Raw genomic sequence first — 15,695 nt, forward strand, 5'->3', positions numbered from 1 at the left:
CCCCCCCCCCCCCCCCCCCCGGGCCCGCCCCTGGCCCCGCCCACCTCTCCCGCTGTTCCAATGGCAGGCGTCGCCAGCGAGAGCTCACTAGTCTACGGGTCAGCGCGGCTGCGAACTGCCGGATCTAGGATGCACAGACAGGCATGAGACAGTCGGGGCAGAAGATGCTGAATGAATTGCAGAGGGCGGGAGCTGGGTACTGTGGGAAGCTCAGCGGGGAGGGCAGGAGTCTCACCTGAGGGTTGCCAGCGGAGGCCAGCAGGTTGCAGAGCCCTGGTAAGGCGGCGGGGTCACGAAGGGCGATCCGGCTGCGAACTGCCGGATCTAGGATGCACAGACAGGCATGAGACAGTCGGGGCAGAAGATGCTGAATGAATTGCAGAGGGCGGGAGCTGGGTACTGTGGGAAGCTCAGCGGGGAGGGCAGGAGTCTCACCTGAGGGTTGCCAGCGGAGGCCAGCAGGTTGCAGAGCCCTGGTAAGGCGGCGGGGTCACGAAGGGCGATCCGTAGCTGTTCAGTGGCCTGGGGGACACAGGGGGTCGGAGTCGGGCCTTTCCCGCAGCCTCCCATTCCCCCTGGCGAATGCCCGCCTGCCCCGTACCTGACGGATGCGCACGGTGTCGGGCAACAGCAGTTCTCCTAGGATCGCCTCCAGGCCGGCGAGCTCCATGGCAGCGGCTGAGCCGCAGCTACCAGCCGGGAGGGGGGAGGGACGGCACGTGGAGGCGCTGAGCCCACTTCCGGCGGAAGGGGCAATACTCCACGCCCCTGTCGCCTTGGTGATTCAAATCACTTCCTACAATGAGCCCTGGCTCTGCGCCTTCCGTTAGCGCCAACTAGGAGGTGGAAACGGGACTCTAGCAACGTGGGCTCCTCCCGCTGATAGTTCCCAGGTTCCGTCGAATAACTCGAGTTTAGTACCTTCAGAGGTGGATCCAGCTTTCCAAAGGATCATGCTCCTAATAGCAGGCTTCGAGTTTCTATAGCAGACCAAAACCTCCAACTACAAGATCCTTTTTTCTTAATAAATTTTATTTTGATAATTGTAAAAAGTAAATCAGGACAAAAACTAAAGGCAACTTAAAAAGTTCAAATATATACTCCTTATCTAATAGAGATTCATACTTTCCAGGCCCTCTGTGGGGAAGGGAGGCCCACAGGGCAAAGGGGACAATATCAGCACACAATTCAGTCACCCAGTCAGAAGAGAAGCTGTCAAGAGAAGTCAGTGGGGGCATTAAGAGAGGGAGAGAAGAGCAACAGTTCTACCACTCAGAACTCAGTCCATCTTGAGGTTAACATAGATATAACGGATGAACTTTAGGGAAGAAAAAAAGGAAATGGTGCCCAGCATGAGGAAGAAGACATAACCGGTGAGTAAGGAGTAGCCAAAGAACTCTACTGTCTGTACTGCCCCTGACATGTTGGAGCGCCTAGCATAGTAGAAAACTGAGTAGAAGAAGATGAAGAGGCCGGTGGAGCCGACACTCAGCACAGATCGCCACCACCATCGGTAATCCTCTCCAGACAACTGGAAGTAGGTGAGTGCAATGGAGATGCAAGCCCCCACACTTAGCAGGATGGCGAAGACAAAGAAGAGGATGCCGTACAAAGTGTACTGTTCTCGACCCCAGACTGTGGCAAAGATGTAGTACAGCTCCACAGAGATGGCACTGTAAAGAGATGATACACAGGATTAAAGGGCTGTGCACTGTACACACCATGAGCCGATATCCACCCTACACCCTCCCGTGTTGTTGGTCACTGTGGAAAGTGACTTCATTCCCTGTCCCACATTTCCCAGTTACATGGATATTCTTATTTATGACAAGTTGTTCTCATTTCATAAACATCTTCTCTGAGAGATCAAAAATAAGGATCTTATTCATTTTCTTTTCCACATTATATGCCTGACACAAAGAGGTAGTCAGCATATTGAGTAAGTAATCAAATGGGCTTTAAGTCCCACAGGATGCCTTTGAATACAAAAATAAACCAGGACCTAGTTTCTGTTTACTGCTTATAGGAATTATGTGCGGCTTAAAGCCCATTTGATTACTTATTCATCAAGAAGGAAAGCTTTACAAGATGGATACTGCCATATCTGAACTGACTGAAGCTCAGTATACCAGGGGATAGTAGACATCATTTAACGGTACTGCCAAACCAGGGATTATCACTGGCTTATGATAATAGGTGAACTGAAGTCAAGAACCTGAGTGTGATGGCTATGAAATAAAGAGAGGATACCTGAAAGGCAGGAAGCCTCCAACAGTCATGTGGATGACAGCAGATTTGTACCAAGGCTGGGGTGGGATCTCTCGGGCGATGTTCTTGGTGCGACAAGGTGCATCAAAAGAGTTAGCGTTGTTCTTCCCAAAGATGCCTCCAATGACAGTGAGAGGAAATCCTACTAGCAGCCAAACTGTCAGAAGCAGCAGGATGGTGGTGGCCGGCAGAGCCTGCGTTGAACCATTAGCCCAATGTACCGAGTTGACCACACTCCACGTCAGGAAGAAAGGCACTGCAGGGATGGCCCCCAGAGGGGGGAGGATCAGCACTAGGGGCTACATCCCAGTGGCACTTACTCAGACTGGACCTAAAGCAGGGGGTAAACCAGCCTGCCACACTGTAACAGCCACCTGTCCTTCTGGATGTCCATAAAAGCCACTGCTTTCACCTCTACCCTATGATATCCCACTGTTCTTTGTTCCTTGTCAGTACCCTGTTCCTGACCCAGTGTCAAGGCAATTGTTGCTACATCATGATCTGGCAGTGACACAAATCCTCCAGTGGCCTGTCTTTCTGCGGTACTGGTGATTCCTAGTAAAGACATTCCTTTGGATAATGCCGTTTTCAGAAAGCCCTGCTTCAAATATATGATGGGACATAAATCTAACACTTAAAATTAGGAACAAGTAGGATTCAGAATACAGATTACTACTGCCTTTTTTCAAACCTTGTGTGTATGTGTGTTTTGTTTTGTTTTTTTGGTACTGGGAATTGAACTCAGGTCCTTGTGCTTGCAAAGCAGGCAGTGGAACCACTGAGCTAAATCCCCAGCCCTGTGTGTGTTTTCTTATTTTGCTTTCTCTTCTTTGTTTTGTAAGACGGAGGTCTTGCTATGTAGTTCATGCTGGCCTTTAACTCACTGTGTAGCTGGGCTGGCTTCTAACTCACATGGCAACACTCCTGTCTCAGCCTCCAGAATGTTAGGATTACAGGTGTGCCTATCTTCAAAAGAAAACAGAGAGTATAAAAAATAAATTCAAGGGCTAGGGATTTAGCTCAGTGGTGCGCTCTGCTGCCTGCCTTGAAAGGGCAAGGACCTGCGTTTGATCCCCAGTATCCACCCCCAAAATAATAAATTCAAAGTGTTATTTAAGTATAATAGGTGAGAATTCAGTCTTAGATTCAGATTGCCTGGATCTGAAATATGGTTCACCACTTTTTAGAAGTATAAGCTTGGGCAAGTTATTTAGCTAGGCTGAAGTTCAGTTTTCTTATATGTACAACAGAATGTTACCATCTACTTCATAGTTATTGTGAGGATTTAATGAGATGAAAATATGTCAGGTGCTTACTACACTGCCTAAAATGTTTTAAGAACTTTTTTGGGGGGCGGTTCCAGGGATCAAATGCGGGTCCTTGCGCTTGTGAGACAGGTGCCAGAACCACTGATCTAAGTCCCGGCCCAATGTTTTAAGAACTTAAAGATTTTTGATTATTCAAAAGAAATTTTTCTTTCCTTCCATCCTTTTTCTCCCTTCCTTAATTCTCTTTGTTTGGCCTAAATTCCTTCCCTTAAAGCCTCATACTAATTCTATTCCAGTTTCCATGATGTAGTTCTAGTTTTTGTTTTTGTTTTTTTTTCTTTTTTTGAGACAGAGTCTTTCTGTGTAATCTAGGCTGGCCTTGAACTTCCTATGTAGCCCAGGCTAGCCTTAAACTCTGAGTGATCCTCCTGCCTCAGCCTTCCAAATGCTGGGATTATAGGCGAGCACCACCACACCTGGTATGCGTTCTTAGTTCTTAAATCCAGGCAGACTCATGGGGAAGGGGAAGTCCTCACCAGAGAACAGACTGGTTGTGAGAATGATGTTCCACACCCAACGCTCGCCTCCAATCTGCCGGTAGAAGTGGCTGGACACGTAGCCAGAGACGCAGCAAGTCAGAGCATACAACAAGATGGCTGCTGAATTAATGGCTCCATGGCGGTGCACATTGAACATGCCCAGCAGTGCCATGACAATGATGCCTACAAGGTGGTAGTAGAAAGCCCGTTAGGTCTCATCTGTTCCTCTCCTTGCAATTTCAAAAGACTCAGCCCTCCCTTCTCCCAGACCCAGGGTGTCCAGCAAAACAACCTAGCCCAAATCTGTTGTCCAGAAAATCCACAAAAGAAAACTGGGGATTTAGCTCAGTGGTGCTGCCACTTGTCTTGCAAGCACAAGGACCCAAATTGGGTTCCCGGTACCAAAAAGAAAAAGATGACACACATCCTCACTAAAGCCACTCTAACCCCTAGGTCTACCTTTCACCTTGGATAGGAGATCCACAGACCTTATCTTTTCTTGTTTTTCTTTTTTCTTTGGTAGTACTGGGGCAGGAAACTAGGGCCTTCGCCTATGCTGTATCCTCAGTCCTTTATTTTTTATTTTAGTTTTTTGAGACAGAGTCACACCATTTGTTCAAACTGGCCTTGAACTCAATTTGTAGCCCAGGTTGGCCCTGAACTCCTGGTAATCCTACTCAGCTTCCTAAGTGCTGAGATTACAGGTGTGTGCCACCTACCTGGCTTTCCCAACCCTTTAAAAATAAAGGGCTGGGGATTTAGCTCAGTGGTTCTGGTGCCTGCCTCGCAGGTACCAAAAAAATAAATAAAAAACAATTTTTTTTTTTTTTAATAGGGTCTAAGTCACTAAATTGCCCAGGCCAGGCTCAAACATGTGATCCTCTCTTCAGGGATTGAGGACTGGGACTACAGGCATGTATCACCAAACCTGACAGCACAGGCCTTTCCTAACAAGCTACCTACCCCTTGAAAGAAATCCCCAATTAATTCTTATCACCTCACCGGTGCCAAGGGCCAGGAATTGGGAACCCACGCCAAGCACAGCACAGAGCAGACCACGGTATGGAGGGAAGCGGAAGACATCTGTATGGATAATTTTCCAGCCATTGTCACCCTGGTCAAAGTCATCACCAGAGCCTCCAGAGCTAGTTTCCTCATCCAGGTTGTACCGAGCCAGGTCATTCCGAAGCACACGCATTAGAATGACAGCCACAAAACCAACCAGTAAAAACACAAGCACCATGGAGTTGATAATGGACAACCAGTGGATTTCCAATGTTCGGGGAAAGAAACCACCATCATCACCACGCCGCCTGTCACTCCGACGTTCTACTGAAGTCTCAGACCAGCGCACACTGTAAGTGTGGGTAAGGCCTAGGAACTCATCAGATCGTAACCCGTCCAAGCTGTGGGGCTTGACGTCCCGTACTGAAACATTGGCAAATATAATTCGATCTCCATGGAACTCTAGATGGAAGTCCAAATGAGTCCAGAGTCCTATCTTGTGGCTGTGTGGCAGGAAGCCACTCTCCTCCATGTAACCCACAAAACCACGGATTGGCAAGTCGTCTACCACAAATTCAAAGTAATACAGTTCCTCAATTGCCTGGCGAAGCTGCTCCACCTGTAAGAGCAAGTCAGGAGTCAGTCATACATGCCCTTAGGGTAGGGTATCCCAACCACAGCATTAGTCATATTTTGGGCTGGGCAATTCTGTTGTACAGGGGCACTGACTGTCTATGCACTGTAGGATGTAGCATCCTGGCTTCTACCCACTACATGCCAGTAGTATCCCTGAGGTGCAAAAATCAAACGTGCCAAATGTCCTTTGGGGGTATAAAACTCCTTTGTTTAGCACTGGGTTAGACCCTAGTATACTAGGATTTCCCATAAAAGAGCAAGTATGACTTTGACAGTAGAAAAAGGAGAGGCAAGTGTAAGAAAGACTGGAATAGACCAAGTGCTAGGATTTATTAAAGAAAAAAATGAAGACAAGGCAGGTTAGGTAGAGACAACTGAGATAATGCTAAGAGATAGCTATAGAAGGAAAGAGAACTATGCAGGAGTGATACCTGGGACCTATTGCCAAAAGAGAAGCTTGGAGCAAGGAACCCTGAGCTCCAATGATAATCAGCTTGGGCAATTCATTATGTATTCTTTAAAAAGTCACTTCTGAGCAAACATGTTTCTTAATCAAGTGAATTAGGATAATATCATTTGCCTTGTCTGCCACATGGGGTTGTATTTGAAATGAAGTCAGATGACAAAGGTACCTTGAAGCATAAACATAAGGCACTCTTAGTCCCTGGGAAGAAGGGCTAAGTTACAGTCAACATGGAGAGGCTAACCTGTGCAGAACTGAGCTGCATGTGGCACAGAACTTTCTTCTCCACGTTCTCCCGAAAGCGGATCTTGTACAAAGACTCGGCCATTCGGTCCCCATCCAAGACTTCACCCAGGCTAAGGCTTTTGTGACGAATCTTCTCAGGACAACACACTGGAAGCTGATAGTAGTGGTAAGTTTCCTGAGGGTTATGATAAGGTCCCACTTTGTTGACATATAGAATGACAGGGTCACCGGCCTTGTAGTGTGTCACACCTTGCACCCCTGGCCCATGGTCTATGCCCAGCAGAAGTATCACGACTGGCAACCACTGGCAGCTCCAACTTCGAGGGTGCCTTAGGACTGTCATCCTTGAGGCAGAAGAACCTGTTTAGGGGAATCCTGCAGTTACAGAAACTGGGAATCAACTCATGACTCCCAGGTCAGTACACTTCCACTGGCCTCCCATCCCCCATTCCTGCCACGTCTTTCAACCTCCCAGAGGCCCGGTTTCGCCTCTGTTCTGTAGTCCTCCCGAACCTAGGCTTACTCTTCCCGCAGCCCGCCCACCCCAGGCCTCAACTGAGCGCGCTTGTTTCCATGGCAACGCCGCCGGGCCTAGCGGCTTCTGCCCCTTCCCGCCACAGCTCCGGGGTCCTCACCCCGAGGGAAGGGCTGGCCAAGGTGGCGCCGGTAGCCTCTGCGGCCCCGTGGCTGCCCTTGGGCTCCTGCCGGGGTCTCCCCAAGACCCGCGCGGCGCGGCGAAATTGGAGAGGCCCTGAGGACCGACCTCCGCCGGGCTGTCCGTAGCTGCGCCTGACTGCGGTGGCTATGGCCACACCATGCTGGATATCGCCCTCCTTTCAGTCCAATACTTTCCAATAACCTTCCTATAGCCAGAGGCCCAGCCAAGCTCCAGGAGCCCCACGAAGCTCGGCTTGCCCGTCCCCCGCTGGAGGGCCTCCTGGCGATTGGGAAAGCAGCCCGGGACACGTCGGTCTTACCACTTCCGCTCTGACGGGCGAGGACCTCAACCCGGCGGAAGCTTTTTTTCTTGGAACTTTGGGAGCCTTTGACGTGTTGGCCGCTCTGAGGCTTAGCGGGCAGCTTTGTACAGAGAGGCTCGCTTGAGGTCTGGCTGCGAGGCTAGAGACGTCCTTTCTGGATAAGTGTCGCCACCTGGCCGCACTCTAGTCCGTCGGAAGACATCCTGGCGCTCTTGCCCGGCGAGTATCAGCTTTGGCGGCCGCCCGCGCGCCCAGCGGACGCTCCGAAGCGAGTGTCGCTGAACCAATAGAGCTTGCTGCCGGCTGCTGAGGCGAACCCTGAAAGGTCGATCGTGCTCCTATGCGGGAGAGGGGTGAGGCTTTACGAGTCGTTCTTGTGAAGGGTTTTATGGCCTCAATCTCACGTTAGCTCTTGCCCGGCGAGTATCAGCTTTGGCGGCCGCCCGCGCGCCCAGCGGACGCTCCGAAGCGAGTGTCGCTGAACCAATAGAGCTTGCTGCCGGCTGCTGAGGCGAACCCTGAAAGGTCGATCGTGCTCCTATGCGGGAGAGGGGTGAGGCTTTACGAGTCGTTCTTGTGAAGGGTTTTATGGCCTCAATCTCACGTTAATCCTCCCACCTGTCACTGTTAGACTCTCATGGAAAGAACAAATACAGAAACAAAAAAGTCTTTCTTTACCCGGAGTGGTAGTCCACGCCTGTAATCCCAGCTTCGCGGGAGGCTGAGGCAGGAGAATAGGTCAGATGTCCTTCTGGGCAATTTGGCGAGGCCTTGTCACGAAATAAAAAGGGGTAGGGATATAGTTTGTTGCTACGGCATGTGCCTAGCGCGAGAACGTGGGTTCAATCCCTAGAACCGGGAGGGTGGTGGGGAGGGACTCTTCCCGAAGCTCCACCGGAGGCTTACGTGGCTTTTCAAGGAACATTAAGAGCGGAGCAATAAACAGGTGGTAAAGGGTTAGGTACAGAGGCAAGAAGAGATAGTTTCTGACCTTTCACTTTGCAAGTTGGTTGGCTTGACAGTTATTGTTAATTGGAGGTGAAGAATCTTACTATCCTTTCCCCTTTTCCCCCTGTGCTTCTGTTCGTATGTATTTCAGCGGATGTGCTTGGTGTTCTATACTAATTTTGTATTGCAGATTATTTTGAAAAAGTTCACTCTTGTCTGATTTTTTTTTAACGTTGTCACAAGTTTTTTTGCAAAGTGAGGGGTTAAGGGGTACGGGAAAAACCAGCACTGCAGCGCGAACCTGGGCAGAACAAGAGAAAAAGATAAAAAGCAAAACATAAAAGTACAAGCCGGACATGGTGGCACACACCTGTAATCCCAGCACTTGGGAGGCTGAGGCAGGATTATCGCTGTGAGTTCGAGACCAGCCTGGGCTACATAGTGAGTTCCAGGTTAGTCTCAACTACGTGGTGAGACCCTGTCTCAAAAAAACAGGGGGGAAAAAAAAAAAAGTACACACTGCATTCGAGAAACGCAGTTTGGGCTACCATGGGACGTCATGATAGCTCTCAAGTTATTTTAAACTTCAAGGAAGCTCTCTCTGGAAATCAGTCCTCCCAACAGTGACTTCCAGTTCCTGCAAGCAACACGTAAGGAAGCAGATTTGAGGTTCTCCCAGAGAAAAGATTTGCGGAAAATCACAGATGAGTCTGGCTTGAAAATACTTCATTTACCTACTTCTATGATTATGGCCTTTTTCAGTTATTCATTCTCTCCATAGACAGGTAAGCTTCCAAGAAGTAAGGGTTGAGTTTTCGACACAATGATTTTTTTCTCCCTTTCCTTTTCTTTCATTCTTGCCCCTCTTTTTTCTTTGCCTTTTTTTCCTGAGGTGATGAGGCTGTGTTGCTAAGTCTGGTCTGGAACTCCAGCTCAAACCATCCTCTTGCCCCAGCCTCCTGAATACTACAGTATGAGCCACTACAGTAGGCCCAACAGTCAATGATTTTTTTTTATAATTAGAAAAGTAACATTGTTTCCCAAAGTACTTAACTGACAACTTCCTAGTTTCAAAAGGGAGAAACCATGACTTAACACCTCACTTTCAAATACTGGTATCAACAAGCTCCCTCCGTTATTTCCTGTCCTCCAATATTTGCCCTCTGACATTTCCTTGGCAAAAGACCCATCCCCTTACCTTGATTGCTATGGCAGACATCTTGCTGGACACTTGGTCACTGTCCACTTGGATCATTTTTCACACTGCTATTGCAAGGATATTTTAAAATCACAATCTTGCTGGGCATAGTGGCGCATATCTGTAATCCCAGCACTCAAGAGACTGAGGCAAGAGGATTGCCATGAAGTTTGAGGCCAGTCTGAACTGCAGTACAAAAAAGGACAGCCTCAATCAACTACATACAGTAGCAAGACCCTGTCTCCAAAAAAACAAAAACAAAAAATAAAATCACATGGGCCGAGAATGTACCTCAGTGATTCTGCTGCCTGCCCCGTAAGCACAAGGTCCTGAGTTTGATCCTCAGTACACCAAATAAATAAATAAAGCCACAATCTCAAGGGGAAAGGATGCTAAACATCTACCTGTGTGTGTGTGTGTGTGTGTGTGTGTGTGTGTGTGTATAATATGAGGCTGCAGTCTTAAGAGAACGTGACTTCCAAGATTTCAATTGGAATATAGCATAGGATTCCAGAGAGGACCAAGTGTATTGGTGCACACACACACATATACATATTTTTTTAACAAGACACACACACACACAATTTTAACAAGGTCTATTTTGATGCACAACAAAATCTGAGTATATGGAAAAAGTAAAATAAACCTTACATATAAGACTTGTCAGATCTAGATCCTAATTATGTCTCCAGATATATTCCCTTTCTAGAATCTTTTTTATGTAGTTCAAGCTGGCCTCCTACCTTAGCCTCCTGAGTGCTGGGATTACAGGCATGCCCCATGCCCGACTGTTTTTTTTTTTTTTTTTTTTTTTTTTTCCCCCTTTTTTTTTTTTTTTTTTTTTTTTTTTTGTTTTGTTTTTGACTTTTGTCTTTTGAAACAGGATCCCGCTATATAATTCAGGTTGGATTTAAACTCACTGTGTAGTGCAAGCTTGCACTTGCAGCAATGCTGTTCAGGCTCCCAAATGCTGGATCACAGGTGTGAACCAATACACCTGGTCTTCTCTGGAATCCTATGCTACATTGCAATTGAAATCTTGGAAGTCATGTTCTCTTAAACCTGCAAGCCTCATATTATTCTTCCTGCTTAGATTACCAGATCTACCACTGCCTGTATAACTGCCTGGAACTTTTTTTCTGTATGGGGGTTTGAATTTGGGTCCTTGCACTTGCGAGGCAGGAAGCAGAACCACTAAGCTAAATCCCTGGCCCCCTGCCTGGAACTTTTTTTGAACACTGCAAATGAAAACTTCTCTAACATCTTCTAGTTTTGCTTTGATACTTAATATTACTACTGTAATTTTATTTAAGTGTCTTTATCCTTTGTTAATTGATAACTCTTCACAAGGTGCCTATAATTTATCTTCATATCTTCAGGATCTAACAATGTTTTCTATATACTAGACAATTTAAAATACATAATTCCGTGCTGAGGATTTAGCTCAGTGGTTCTGCCACCTGCCTTGCAACTGCAAGGACCCAAGTTCAATCCCTGGTACCAAAATAATAATAATACTAAAAATAATAATTATTATTATTGTTATTATTATTCCATGAATGTACCGGTTTGCCCCAATACATAATGAGAGACTAGAGCTGTCACCAGTTTACCTTACATATTAGGGCAGGTTTTTGAGAGCAAGAGATTGGCAGAACTGGCTGGTCTCCATGCTGCACAACTGCTCATCTTATTTACATTGGAAAAGTGGACTGCTTAGTGAGTTCAATGCCAGCCTGAAGTACAAAGTGAGGCCCCATCTCAAAAAACAAAGAGGAGAGGGGCCCAGGGATGTAGCTCAGTGGTGCCGCACCTGCTGGCAAGCATAAGGTACTGAGTTTGATCCATGGTACCAAGAAAAAAGTTTGAAAAATAAAATATCAACTCTTCTTAAAAAAAAGAAAGAAAGAAAGGAGGAGGAAGAGCTGGGGAGGAAGAGAAAAGAAGAAGATAAAATGTAGAGCTGACTTCCAAAAGAACTTTAAAACTTTTCTGCCAGCAGGGTCAGACTGTCAAGTGGGAATTAGATTACTAGCCTGTGGAATAATCTGTTCTTAGAGTTTTTGTTCTGTTTTTAGAAACAACCTCATTGTATAGCCCAGGCTGGTCCTGCACTTTTGCTGTAACCCCGAGTGCTAGGATTACAGATATGTACCATCATGCCTAGCATCACTGCAGCATCTTAAGTCCAAAGAACCCTCTGTGACCATAACCTCCTACCTTTCTCTTCCATCAAATTTATTCTTCCATTTCACATTGCTTGAACTTACCTGTGCAGTTTGGATTCCATGTTTTATCCTTTCAGCTATATGCTTACATGTTCTTTCCTCTTCCATTGTTTCATGGCATTGCCATGAAAATTTTAATCTTGGGTTAGGTCATCCATGAGTATTTAAGCACCTATACTGAAGATGCTGTGAAAATCTCAACACTGTTTCTGTAAGTTGTGCTTTCTTTTCCAACTTACTTGGCCTCTCCATGCTGCCCAGTGATTCTGATCATTTTCCACTCCAGCTCCTTTCCATTCTCTACAACCCATTCTTTTCAAACCTCTGACTTCAACTCACTCTTCTCATTACTGACTTCCCTGCATAGGCTTGTAGGAGTGCGACCAAGAAAACCAATCATGGACATTGTTAGGTACTGTGACAGAGAAAGTATCAGGATTGTGGGAGTACCCCTCACTTGGGTTCGAGCAGTAAATAAAGGCTTCTTTAAAACAGCTCCAAAGCTAAATTCTCAAGGAGCAGCAGGAGTTTGCCAGAACAAAGAGGAAAAAGCAATTGTTTAGATGACGCATTATATGTGGTTAAATGATAAAGTCAGAGGGATAGTCAGGGTCATCTTAAAGCCAGATGTGAAAGAATGTGACTTGGTCCTGAGGAGAATGGGAAGACAGTGAGTTGTTTCCAATGAGAATAAGATTAGTTTTATGTCTGGGACTTCAAGGTGAGAAGACTGAGGGAAAAAGAAGGTTCTAAGGGAAATCAGTTAGACAGGCTTGGAGAGCCCTGAGTACCTGAGACTATTAGATGGTCAAGAGACAGGATTTGGTGATAGATTGGCTGTAGGGACCAAAGCAGGGGTAAGAATCTAAGATGATATTTGGGTGTCTAAAAGGACAGCTAGCTGGGCATGGTGACACATACCTGTAGTGCAGCTACTCAGGAAACAGGCAGGAGGATCACCATTAGTTCGAGCCCAGCCTGAATTACATAGTGAGAACCTTTGTCTCAAAAACACAGCTGGAGTAGAAGTTCTAAAAGGGGTAAAGCTACGAGCAAAACTGAGAAGTTCAATTATGGCTGTGGTGAGTTTGAGGTGGCTGGGAAAGATACACCCATGTAATGTAAGCATGAGCACACTGCATCTGGAACTCCAGAGGTATATCTACAGTAGAGATGGGATTATGAGCAGTGGGCATAACTGTAGTGAGTGGATGAAATCCTTAAGGAAAGAAGTAAGAGTCGGGTCACTGCTAACAGCCTTGGAATATGATTAAAATATAGGAGGAGGAGGTGGGGATATAGCTTGGTGGTACAGTGCTTTCCTAGCCTGGGCAAGGACTTGGTTCAATCCCAAGGTACTTAAATAAATAAATTAAAAGGAGGATATAGAGAAAGATATAACTCCATTGTAACTAGAGGCCTGAGGAAAACTAAAAAATTCAGGGACATGGAAAGCCAGAATACATTTCAAAGTTAAATTCTTAGAGTATCCTCTTTTTTTTGGTACCAGGGATCAAACTCCTTGTGCTTGTGAGGCCGGCGGTGGCACCACTGAGCTAAATCGCCCACGAGTATGCTTGTAATACCTTGCATTTTCTTTTTTTATTTTTAAAATTTAATTAATTTTTTTTGGTACTGGGAATTGAACTCGGGTCCTTGCGCTTGCAAGGCAGGCCACTGAACCGCTGAGCTAAATCCCCAGCCCTTGCATTTTCTGTAATACACAGTCTTTCTTACTTTTTCATTGCTGAGACAAAATATCTGACACCCACAAGTTAAGCGAGAAAAGGTTTATTTTAACTCACTGTAGAGTTTCAGTCCATAGTTAACTGATTCCAAGGCAGAATGGCATGGCAGAAGAGACAGTCCTAGGCGGACCAAGCAGGAAGCAGCAAGCCTCACTATTTCTTTTATCCAATCCAGGTGATATGTTTTTGGGTGGTACCACACACACCCAGGGTGGACCTCATTATCTACACCCAGAACCACTACCATATTTACTTAGTCCCAATACCACAACATAGATCCACCCATCTCTGAAAAGCCCCACCTATGAGTATATGAGGTTTTGGAGGGAACAGGGATACAAGCTATACTACACTCTTTTTATGCTGGTTCATAAAGTCTAGAATCAGGTGCCTGAACCTTACTGTTTACTATATCTTAGTACTCAGCCTACTATAAGTGCTTAGTCAACATTAATAAAGAGGGAAGATTCACAATGGCATCTCAGCAGATTGCATAACATTCTTTTTTGTTTGGTTGTTTGTTTTTTGAGACAGGGTCTCACTATGTAGTTGAGACTGACCTGGAACTCACTATGTAGCCCAGGCTGGTCTTGAACTCACAGCGATCCTCCTGCCTCAGCCTCCCGAGTGCTGGGATTACACGTGCACCACCATGCCCGGCATGCAGAACATTCTTTGGGAATGAATATATTCCAAACCACTTCGTTTTCAAATGTGACCATTGATGGGAAGGGATTGTGATGTGTGTAGAATTTGAGAACTCAGGAGTTCCATATCCAAGGGGAAGAAGTAACAACAGCCCGTGGAGACAAAAAGAGCTGCTTCTCTTATTTGACCCTTCAAGTTCTTAGTGGAGGTCTCTGTGGCTCAAGGCATTGTCCTCTCAGGACACAGGCTTCTAAGGAGCAAGCCTGACACTATGGGGAAGGGAGACAGCACGGAGGCAGTACCAAACACCACATCGTATCGCTCTGTCCTGGAGGAGTACAATTACAAGGTGGGCAAGGTCATTGGCACTGGCTCCTACGGGACCGTGTATGAGGCTTACCACACAAAGCAGAAGGTCACGGTGGCTATCAAGATCATCTCCAAGAAGAAAGCCTCTGACGACTACCTTAACAAGTTCCTACCCCGTGAGTTACAGGTCAGTAGTGAGGATGGAGGGGAACTGGACGGCGGCACTAAGCTACTTGAGGTTTCCCAGAATGGGTATGGCTAGGCCTGGATGGAGTCAGTACCTCAAACCAGACCAAACATCCCACTAGACAGATAGGAAGCTTCCTTAGGATATTTTCACCGTTTCCCACGTTCACCTCCAGCTGCAAAAACTTCTAAACCATTTGCCCACAGGCCTCCTGCCCTTGGAAGTGGAGGGGCTGATTCTGTTGCAGAGTTGTAAGAAAGTAGCAGTGGGAGGAGAGTGGAGGATAGGAGTACAGCCAGGGTTCTCCTTTCCCAGGTGTGATGGCTGCCTCTTCTGGGGTCAGGTAATGAAAGTCTTGCGGCACAAGTACCTCATCAGCTTCTATCAGGCCATTGAGACCACATCTCGAGTGTACGTCATTTTGGAGCTGGCTCAGGGTGGTGACGTCCTTGAATGGATCCAGCGCTACGGGGCCTGCTCTGAGCCCCTTGCTGGCAAGTGGTTCTCCCAGATGACCCTGGGCATCGCCTACCTGCACAGCAAGGGCATCGTGCACCGGTGAGGCTGTGACCACCAGAACTGGGACCCTTGGGCTCTCGAGGGGGTTTTATACACACTGTCTGTTTTCTGCCCTTTTTTCTATTGCTCTTCCTACTCAATATGGAGGCTTATTCACTCTAAATGAATCATCTGATCAAGGACACATGTAAAAACACACTGTATGCAAAAAACTTCGACTGATCCTCCAGTTTCATGCTCACCACTCCTCTCTCTGCTCATAACTGAATGGCTCCTTTACTTCTGCTATCATAATGGGACCTCTCTCCTTGTCGTTTTCCGTACTCTAGCTTCTCCTTCACCTCCTGGTCTCACAGTAAGCATTCTCCTTAACCTGATCAACTTTTCTGTTACTGACAGGGACTTAAAGTTGGAAAACCTGTTACTGGACAACCAGGACAATGTGAAGATTTCAGACTTTGGCTTTGCCAAGATGGTGCCTCCTAACCAGTCTGGTCATAAAAGC

The 15,695-nt window shown here is 46.6% G+C and overlaps 3 protein-coding genes across 10 annotated transcripts in view; 1 reads left to right on the forward strand and 2 right to left on the reverse strand.

The window, feature by feature from the left end:
- The window catches only part of Ipo4 (importin 4), an 8,849-nt gene extending 8,105 nt beyond the window's left edge, over positions 1-744 (reverse strand). For 2 of the 3 annotated variants that reach the window (XM_010637709.3, XM_010637707.3), the window contains exons 1-3: positions 602-744; positions 436-522; positions 45-124 (exon numbers count right to left, since the gene is read on the reverse strand). In XM_010637709.3, the coding sequence (XP_010636011.1) occupies positions 45-124; positions 436-522; positions 602-670 (236 nt within the window). In that variant the 5' untranslated portion in view covers positions 671-744. Of the gene's footprint in view, positions 1-44; positions 125-235; positions 274-435; positions 523-601 lie in introns of all 3 variants that reach the window. The other variant, XM_010637708.3, reaches the window with a different exon arrangement.
- Positions 745-1,089: 345 nt separating this feature from the next.
- On the reverse strand, positions 1,090-7,608 carry Tm9sf1 (transmembrane 9 superfamily member 1). Of its 6 annotated transcripts, none has more exons than XM_010637703.3 (6): positions 7,403-7,608; positions 6,424-6,785; positions 5,078-5,699; positions 4,073-4,258; positions 2,251-2,524; positions 1,090-1,673 (listed from the first exon to the last, which is right to left on the reverse strand). In XM_010637703.3, the coding sequence occupies exons 2-6, from the start codon at positions 6,766-6,768 to the stop codon at positions 1,280-1,282; spliced, it is 1,821 nt and encodes a 606-aa protein (XP_010636005.1). In that variant the 5' UTR covers positions 6,769-6,785; positions 7,403-7,608; the 3' UTR covers positions 1,090-1,279. The 6 variants fall into 6 exon arrangements, with proteins under 6 accessions (XP_010636005.1, XP_010636006.1, XP_010636004.1 ...); XM_010637704.3 differs by lacking the exon at positions 7,403-7,608 and adding an exon at positions 7,189-7,396; XM_010637702.3 differs by having other exon boundaries at positions 1,091-1,673; positions 6,424-6,800.
- A 6,779-nt stretch (positions 7,609-14,387) lies between these two features.
- The window catches only part of Tssk4 (testis specific serine kinase 4), a 2,542-nt gene continuing 1,234 nt past the window's right edge, over positions 14,388-15,695 (forward strand). Inside the window, exons 1-3 of the mRNA XM_033765307.1 lie at positions 14,388-14,671; positions 15,015-15,229; positions 15,590-15,693. Of these exons, the coding sequence (XP_033621198.1) occupies positions 14,447-14,671; positions 15,015-15,229; positions 15,590-15,693 (544 nt within the window). The 5' untranslated portion in view covers positions 14,388-14,446. The remainder of the gene's footprint in view (positions 14,672-15,014; positions 15,230-15,589; positions 15,694-15,695) is intronic.

This window comes from Fukomys damarensis, unplaced genomic scaffold (genome assembly GCF_012274545.1).
Source record: "Fukomys damarensis isolate Sample0158 unplaced genomic scaffold, DMR_v1.0_HiC HiC_scaffold_17, whole genome shotgun sequence".
Taxonomy (NCBI): domain Eukaryota; kingdom Metazoa; phylum Chordata; class Mammalia; order Rodentia; family Bathyergidae; genus Fukomys; species Fukomys damarensis.